Source organism: Armigeres subalbatus, chromosome 3 (genome assembly GCF_024139115.2).
Source record: "Armigeres subalbatus isolate Guangzhou_Male chromosome 3, GZ_Asu_2, whole genome shotgun sequence".
Taxonomy (NCBI): Eukaryota; Metazoa; Arthropoda; class Insecta; order Diptera; family Culicidae; genus Armigeres; species Armigeres subalbatus.
The window spans coordinates 207,788,490-207,798,328 of record NC_085141.1 but is presented as its reverse complement, the minus strand read 5'-3'; the positions used below and the strand labels follow the sequence as shown (position 1 = coordinate 207,798,328).

The following is a 9,839-nucleotide window of genomic DNA, read 5'->3' as shown; positions in this document are numbered from 1 at the left end:
AAAATCGCACCTTAACATGTCATCGTCTATTTGTTGTTCTGTGATATTGAGAAGAAAAAATTCCTGCATTATACAGGAACGAACATGTGACTCCTCCAACGGCAGAAATGGCACAAAATAATCCACGACGTAAGAATCGATTAGTTGACTACGGAAAAACCCATTATTTTCAGAATCGTAAGATGCCAGTTGTAAAGCAGATTCGAAGTCATGAAAGTCTGCATTTTCTCTAGTACCACCGTTTTCCAGCAAATTCCGAAGAATTTGTGATATTTCCACACCTATTTTTTCAGAAGAAAATTATTATCGAATAAAATAAGCTTGTTAAAAAAAACTATTGAAATAATATTACTAGTACTACTCGATAATTATATGATGCAACATTAAAATAACTAGCAAATTTGTATTGAAAATAAAATTTGTTATTCTTAATTATCAGTTAAACACATGAATGATAGCTTAATATCAATATATCAATAAAAACTGTGGGGAATAAGGCGACCCTGAATAAAGCATTCGCATTTTTTGGTTGCATTGATATATAATGTAGAACGTATGTCTTATTTCATAATAAAAATTAAAAAAAAATCAAATGACAATAATGAAAAAAAGGATAACAAATTTGAAATTCAATCGTAGTAGATATGTATTTGAAATGCTAGCATGCTAAGAAGGTAATGAAAAGAAATTTGAAATTAAATCTTAGTAGGCTAACAGATTGTTCGACGGGTGACATATAATATAAATGAAGATCACTCAGGGTTCGTTTATTGAGGCGGAAGGATGCTGATTGATTATCGGCGTCCAAAGCCTGTTTCTACGGAGAAGATTGACAAATCGTTTGGCTACGACAATGGTGTAGTTGTTGCTCGCCTACAAGGTAATACATTTTTAGGTGTTTGAAGAAAAGAAGCGAAATAAGGCAAACAAAGAATGATAAGCCTATGTACCTATACACAAAATGGCAAAAATCATGATAAGCCAAAGTATGTCAGTGGTTAAAAAGCCGCAGACAACAAAGAGAATGGCAAAAAATCAAGGTAAGCCATAGAATAGATATCATGGCAAAAGAAAATGGTAAGCCATCCATATGAGAAGAGAAAATGGTAAAAAATAATGGTAAGCCATGAAGCAAATTTTATGGAAAAAGCTGCATTGAGAAATGCAAATTTGAAACAAAGTAAATTTGAATCTTGAAATTTGTACACCACCAGAAAGTTGAAAGGTGAAATCCAACTGGACGTATAAAGTGTTGAGGGCTGTTGATCTAAATATTGTGAGCTCGAACCCCAGAGATGTGTGATTCGGCGAGTAGCCATTTCATGTAATGTTGTTTAGATCAGAAGTTCCCAAACATTTTGGATAAGTGAACCACCTGACAGAATTCCATATTCCTTGCGATCTACCAGGTTCTAAATGAATCTTGTTGGAAAAAATGAGTATGCGTTTGATTGAGGAAATCATAAAAAATACTTCATACCCCTTCATTGGAATTGGATTTGGATAGGATTGGATTTGGATTGGATTTTGATTAGATTTGGATTTGGATTGGATTTGGTTTGGATTTGATTTGGATTTGATTTGGATTGAATTTGAATTGGATTTGATTTGGATTTGGTTTAGATTTGGATTTGATTTGGATTGAGTTTGGATTGGATTTGATTTGGATTTGATTTGGATTGGATTTGGATTGTATTGGATTGGATTTGGATTGGATTTGAATTGGATTTGGATTGGATTTTAATTGGATTTGTATAGGATTTGGATTGGATTTGATTTGGATTGGATTTGGATTAGATTTGGATTGGATTTGGATTGGATTCGGATTGGATTTGGATTGGATTTGAATTGGATTTGAATTGGATTTGGATTGGATTTGGATTGGATTTGGATTGGATTTGGATTGGATTTGGATTGGATTTGATTTGTATTGGATTTGGATTTGGATTAGATCTGAATTGGATTTGGATTGGATTCGGATTGGATTTGGATTGGATTTTGATTGGATTTGGATTGGATTTGGATTAGATTTGGATTGGATTTGATTTGGATTGGATTTGGATTGGATTTGGAATGGATTTGGATTGGATTTGGATTGGATTTGGATTTGGATTGAATTTGGATTGGATGTGGATTAGATGTGGATTGGATGTGGATTGGATTTGGATTGGATTTGGATTGGATTTGGATTGGATTGGATTAGATTTGGATTGGATTTGGATTGGATTTGATTTGGATTGGATTTGGATTGGATTTGGATTGGATTTGGATTGGATTTGGATTTGGATTGGATGTGGATTGGATGTGGATTGAATGTGGATTGGATGTGGATTGGATGTGGATTGGATTTGGATTGGATTTGGATTGGATTTGGATTGGATTTGGATTTGGATTGGATTTGGATTGGATTTGGATTGGATTTGGATTGGATTTGGATTGAAGCTGTCATTGATATTTACAAATGAGCAGGTATAAAAAAGAATACAATTGAATTCATGTTTTCGTATAAACAGCTCCAAATAATTTGTTCATCAGAATAAACAGTAAAAGAGTAGAGACGGAGAATATTGTGGGGAATAAAGCGACGTTGCTTCACGTTTCAGGCGGATGTACAGTTCTGCTACCTTGCAAATGTTCATATCATCCGCGAAACAAATAAATTGGCTGGATCTGTTGAAAATCGTACCCTGGCTGTTACACCCGGCTCTCCGCATGACATCTTCTAGTGCAATGTTGAACAACAGGCACGAAAGTCCATCACCTTGTCTTAGTCCTCGGTGCGATTCGAACGAATTAGAGTGTTCGCCTGAAATCTTCACACAGTTAGTTGACTTCAGTAAAATCAATAGTGATTCAAATTGTTCGAGGCTGTCAGTTTGAATATGAATCTGAAACATTCATTTTCCCAGTTGTTCTAAATTCATTGTTTACACTAGTCAACTGTCAAAAACTTAAAACTTGTACAACGCTAAGTTTTATTTTCTGCAGATAAGAACCACGAATGAATCACGAGATTCAAATATTTTTCAATTGTTTTGGTGTATGAATGCGTCATTTTATCTACGGAACAATCCACTTCGCAAAAACGTCACATTTCTTGACAGCAACATAATTATTTTAATGATTATCGATGACTGGTTGAATATTTATCAACACCCATGTCGACTATTCCTGTGAGCTGTGAAAAGCGACTTAAATGGTCAGTGCGTCGGTGGTCCAAAAGGCAGCTGTAGGCGTCTTCTGACAGCAGTATCATCCTCAATACGGTACGGAGTTCCAGTCTGGAGAGCTGTGCTGAAGCCGAAACATAACCGCAGGAAGTTGCACAGCGTGTTTTGTCTAATGACCATGCGAGATGCGAGTGTGTACCGATCTATTTCGGGGATGATCTCAATCTGCATAACCCTAGCAGAGGATATCGAGTGTTACCAACGGAGAAGTACCAAAAATGTGAGGAAGAAGTTCATACTGGACTCTATGGTAAGCAGGAGTGGGACAATGCGGATAATGGAAAATGGATCTACCGGCTCATCCCCAATGGGTTGATGTAAGTGAACAGGGAATATGGAGAGGTGAACTTATAAAGTTCCTGTCCGGAAATGGCTGGTTCCACCAATATCTGCACCGGCGTGGTCATGCGTCATCGCCATTCTGTCCGACGTGTATCAACATAGAGGAGACACAAGAGCACGCGGTATTCAATTTCCCGAGGATTTCGGAAGCAAGTAGAGGAATGCGGACAACATCGCAGAGCGAATGTGTCACGATGAAGATACGTGGAATGCGGTCAGCAGAGTCTTGACGCAAACTGTACTGTCAGAGCTGCAGCGTAGATTGGATTCGGACGTAGATGAAAATGAAAATGGGCCAATAAGCATCAGTTCGGAGGGAAATCCAGCGCAGTGAGCAGTGTTTGGCCTCGGGCCATCAGGGCGCCATTGAACCGGAGCTCCTCTTCCAACCGAAATCGTCGGACCGATCACTCGATCAGCCAACCTGCAGAAGAAAGAAGAAGGAAGTGCTTCGGATATGCAGGAACTTTAGAAAAAGTGCATGAGCACATAAGTCAGGTACCGCTAGTACATTTCGCATAGATGGCAGTCCATCATCGACGTCACGTTCTGCAGTCCATCGCTGATTAGGAACATAAACTGATGTAATCAAGAAGACAGTCATTGAAGTTGGAAAGAGGACGTCCATGAAGAAGAGCGGCAATAGATTCTGCGCGGTAGTCAAAAAAGCGTATAACAGTGCTAGCTGGGAGACCCTCTCCGCAGCTTTGCACGGAATTTTTGATACAAATTCTAGAGAGAGGTCTTGAGGTTACGGCGGGAGTTTTACAAAGCTCCATAGTCGACCCAACGCTGTGGAACATGATAACGCTATAACACTATGGGCCTCCGAGGCTTCTATAAAAAGCTCGTTTTGGAGTGAAATGATAGCCTTGCGGCACAAGGTTGTTGAACAAGAAAGGCAAAAATGTCAATCTTTGATAAATTTATCGACATTATAAACTTTTTTTTTAATTTATTGGAATGTGGTGCTAACATAAAAATAAATGAGAAAATAATAAAAAAATGCATAAGTTTAGCTCACTTTTATGGCACTTGAAGATGGCACTTAAGAGATTTGCTCACAACACGTTGCATTGGTTGCATTCGATGGAAAAATCTGTCCCATTGTTTCTATCGAAAATGGGACATATCGGACTACGGCCGCAAAAGCCAAAGTACTATATATAATGCGCGAGAAAGGCACCGTTGCTGCTAGATGGATTATCAGGGGTTTTATGGTTTCATGAGACAACGCAAGGTCTACGCCACAGAATATAATTCTTTAATAGCTCCTAATATATCAATTAAGTTTAATTTGAGTTTCTGCCGTGAAATGATGCAGACCCTCTGTGTACTTACCGCCAATGTTCGATATGAATATAAATATAGCTTTTGATAAGCTAACACCGTCCAATATGAGATTATGATCCAGAATATGAACAATGTAGTTCAAGATTCCTGGTGGCATTTCTTCCACATCGTCGAAAATAAACAATGATTGGGGACAATCTCTTAAGCTTTCCAAAATGGTGTTTTGAAGTTTGACCTGGAAATACAAAACTGATGATTTACCTAGAATAACGCCAATATGCTAGAGCTATATGTTTACTCCCAAAATGATTATTCGATAGACGGATCTGTGTGGGTCGAGTGTCATATATCAATCAATACTGATTCGTGTTGCGATTAATTTTCAAACTTAAAACCAACCTTGATCGTGGTCTACTTGGTAGCCATATATGTAGGAGACTTGATCCCATTTTTTTAATCCCAATAAATATTGGTGAAAAATTAATATTTGATGCGATTTTTGAGTTTACGAACAGTTTACGATGCGCGAAAGTCAACAAATGTTAACACGCTGACGATTTCTGAAAGAGCTTCAAAATGCTTTAAAAAATATTACCCATTTTGACCCTACACAAAAATTGAGCTGATCATGGATTCGGGATGCCCCTAAGATGAACTTGCCCGTGGAGGACCAACGCACACTTGGAGTCTTCGAAAGAAATGTGCTGCGTATCATATATGGTGGGATGCAGATGGAAGACGATCTATGGAGGGGGCAGATGAATCACGAATTGCTTCAGTTGGGAGAATCGTTCATAACGTGAAAGACTGCCCACCGCAGCATGTAGCCTGAGTGTCGAACAATAACCCGGTGAAAATCGTTCTCGATAGCAATCCAATGGGCACGGGCATAACAAGGCATGCGCAGCGAGCAAGGGGCAAACTTCAAATCAAATCCGCCAGACTTATGCAACAAGCGATTGAGCTGAAATTCAGAAATTGATATTCTTATCCATAGGCACAAACCTGGGGGGTGCCCCGTAGAATTCGACAACTTTTTTTTTCTCCTCATACAAAGCTGCAGTTTTTGTTTGATAGCTTTGCGACATGTGTGGCATAATGAAATGCCTACCATTCCCCACCCAGGATTAGACTGATGTATGACACCCGGCGCTCCTGGACCACGTTTCAGAATACACATTTAGCCTGAAACACATTTCTGTGTCATAAAGGTAGGGACAGATTGTAACTTTGCGCCCTGCTTATGTTTATGTAAAACAATGGAAAACCTTTTTAAATCTTTTGATAATACTCAAAGGAAAACATAGAATACATACCTTATGAGTTTCAATCAAGCTGCTCGATGTAAAAGGGATTCGTCCCGAAAAACGCTGTACGAAACTACTCCTGTCTGCCATTTCGAATAGATTGGCTATTACTAATTGAGACACGTAGGTTTTACCAACGCCTAGAAATTATTCAATCATATGATTACCTATTTTAGAATCAATGTACTCGTGCGTTTTTAACTATACATACTATATTTTTTTAATCGCGATACCAACATTTTCGCACATTTATATGTGTGAATGATTAAGGCTATTCAGCGGGTTTTCACCATAAGTGCATTAGGAAGTTCTCAGTATCTAATGAGTTGATGCGAACTAGGAAATTGAAGTCGAGTCAAGTACAAGACACTGAAGCAGCGAATGTAAAATAATATTGCCTCTCTCGTAAATGTTGGGACAAACTCAATTCGCAATAAAAGCGTTTGTCCCAAACTGCAACGGAATAGGACAATGATCGCCTACCGCGCATTTTGAGAAGTAGTCGGTTTTCGATGATGTTTTTGGTTAAATACGTAATATCAGTTATCTATATTTAGACATAAACTTAACAATCTGTTGACATGATTTATGTTTTACTTCTGAAAATACAAGTTCTCGCAGTTTAAAAAGGTCATAACAATTATGTCATTTTTTTCAAATCAATGGTTTTTCGAAGCCATTCTGGGTCCTGAACAACTGTGCAAAATTTGGGACTGATTGGTTGCTTCCTCGCTTTCCGCATCGCGTTTGCAGTTTGCATGAAAATTAGTATGGGAGAACGTATATTTTTGCATTTCTACTACTAGAGGTTTCAGTTCATCGTAAGCCAAGTGCCACATTGCGTTAAAGTATAACCCAAAGGATACCGATAAACTTTGCTGAAGAAGGCGCGTTGCTGGAACGTCCACGAAAAAAGTTATAACGCTTCGAACATTCAGTGTTCAAACCATATGCAAAAAACCGTTTATTCTGCCAGCACTGCCGTACTACGTAGACCAATAATTTAACTGAGTATTATTTCAAAATAATTGATCTTATAGGGCTTTAGAGGTAATGGGAGCTACCCGGAATTATTTCACAAAGAAAAAAATTCGACATGAAGGAAGATGGGTTTTGCTCTTCGATAACCATAGGTCGTCCGGTAGTGCTGGCAGAAACATTGATTTCTTGCATATGGTTTGAACAATCAATTTTCGAAACGTCACAACATTTTTTGTAGACCTTCCAGCTACGTACATTCTTCGGCAAAGTCTTGCGGCATCTTCCAGACTATATGCTAACGTATTGAGTCACGTGATTGACAGTGATTGTGTCAGTTGCATGTTCGATGAGACGAAATCAAGCGTTTTTGGGTCGAAGGTGATTTTTTTTTTGTAAATTTTGACGGAAAACATTTTTTACTCACCACGGTTTTCTCTTAGAACGAACTCAGAACCTCATGATAAATTTCTTTCAAAAGGCTCCAAACGCGGGAAGCACTGGTTCTGACGATGCATTTCAATGTGTTCTACACAGTAGTGAGCGTAGTGAGGTCCTTTTCTCTGGGGCTGCCTATCCGAATATGTTTTTCGCACTTGTATACAAGTTTGATAAATTTGTTATCTATTTTTACAAACTCTGATTGCCCTCTCTTTTAAACCCACAGAAATTTTACTCAATATCAGTCAAAAGCAGGACAACTCAAAACTATAAGTAGTCTTGCAAGCAAAGGGGCCATCCACAAAGTACGTCACGCTCCTAGGGGGAGGGGGGGTCCCGAGCAGCGTGACGACTCATACAAAAATTTTAGAGGTTTAATAAAAAAAGTGTGACGAAGGGGGGAGGAGGGGTCGAAATCGCCGATTTTTGCGTGACGTACTTTATGGATCTTCCCAAATCAAATATTTACGCCACTGGAAGTGAGCGAAACATGGCTATCGCTCATAAGATCTGTTTTTCTTCCCCGAAAAATGATTTCTAGTCGAAAAGCTGCGTGAATGAGCATTCTCTTTTCATGTCGTAAGAATGATTGAAAATTACGATCACTGGTTTAGCGGAACACCTACTTAAGTTTTTGGAATATTTAGTGCGAAAGAAACAACAGTATATTTTCTTGAATTTTTCGCCAATTTTTGTATGGATGACTAATCATTTAGCATATGCTATGGCTTATGGCTTAATGCTGTGAAAAAATGATAGAATTTGGCCATTATTGGCCATTTTTGCATGGCCACTAAAAACATCTTTAGGAGGAACAAAACACAGTAAATAATAGAGTAAATAAGGTTGTCATTCAAAAAAATAACTCGCCACATAACGATCATTTGTCTAGAGGATCTGTTATAAAAATACGCTATAACAATACTACTTTAGTTCTCGGTAAAACAGGGGAGAATCAAGTCTCCGCACCTTCACCTACTGTATAAAGTTTGAGTTTAAAAAATCGAAATCGGCAGGTCTCCTGCTTGCATGACTGTATACCAATTTATGAATTGTGACGCAAAACACCTTCAATTAGCCATTGGTGAAATGCCAATAAGAGCAGCGAGTTAAATGGCTGGCAAAGTTTCAGAGCGATCATTTTTCCAACATCCGTAATTTCTTTTCCGCCATGAACAAAGCATCATCCGACGGATACATAAAGCTTTTTTTTTTTTAAAAAAGTCTTAGTGAATAGTTTCAAAATAGTTGAAAATAGTGACTTTTTGCGAGAAAAAGTGACTTTAGTGACTTGAGGTCAAAAAAAGAGACTTTTTAATGACTTGCTCGAAAAAGTAACCAAGTCACTAAAAAGGCCTGAGTATGATATCTTTGCAATATTTTTCAAATTTGTTATTCAGTCATTTCAAACTCAATACATCTTCAAAGATAACATAATCAACTATCAATTGCATATATTATATCACAAATTCATGAAATATTCACCCTTGGCTTATGGAGTTGAATTTGCGCTCATTTCGAAATTTACTCATTTCGTGGTGTTTTCATGTGGTCAGAAAACAATTTACCCATCATTACCCAGCGCTGAAAATCGGATAGCTACCACTTTACATTATATATTTTCAAAATAAATCAAATTTAGGGCCCACCAGGGCCCGCAGGTTTTTTTTTCCGAGGCATTTGAAAATGACGTAAAATACATGAAAATGTATGTATATGTACTGAATGCTAGAATCACAAAAATCGTTATGAATGTACCGTGGACCCCCGATAATTTGAACGGTACCTCATTCAAATTAACGGGGTTCATTTTTAATTTGAATTTCTGGTTACTCTATTTGCATCAGAAAAACTGGTTTCTGGCCGCTCTCTTTGCTGGTTTGTTTTGATTCTGCGTTCTGTTTCACAATGTTTCATTTTTCTTCTCTCGATTCCACGTGCTAAATGACGTTTAAACCATTTTTAATTTGAACGATGTTCAAACCAACGGGGTTCAAATTAAAAAGTGTTCAGATTAAAAGCGGTCATATTACCGGGGGTCCATGGTAGTTGAAAATGATAAAATTTAATCACAGTAAGTATAATAAACCCATTTGTTCTCATTTTAAGCCATATTTGTACTTTTGACCGTCTTTTTTTCAATCCGTCCCACAGTGCGCTGATGGCCATCCGCTTTTGGAGTTCCACAGTCTGACTCTCCGCCAGATCCGCTTACGCGGGTATCCAGAAAGGACATGATTACATCAGT

At 38.0% G+C, this 9,839-nt stretch overlaps 1 protein-coding gene across 1 annotated transcript in view; it reads right to left on the bottom strand.

The window, feature by feature from the left end:
- The window catches only part of LOC134227733 (torsin-like protein), a 54,659-nt gene that overhangs the window by 380 nt on the left and 44,440 nt on the right, over positions 1–9,839 (bottom strand). The window contains exons 4-6 of the mRNA XM_062709395.1: positions 6,182–6,312; positions 4,914–5,100; positions 11–281 (exon numbers count right to left, since the gene is read on the bottom strand). Of these exons, the coding sequence (XP_062565379.1) occupies positions 11–281; positions 4,914–5,100; positions 6,182–6,312 (589 nt within the window). The remainder of the gene's footprint in view (positions 1–10; positions 282–4,913; positions 5,101–6,181; positions 6,313–9,839) is intronic.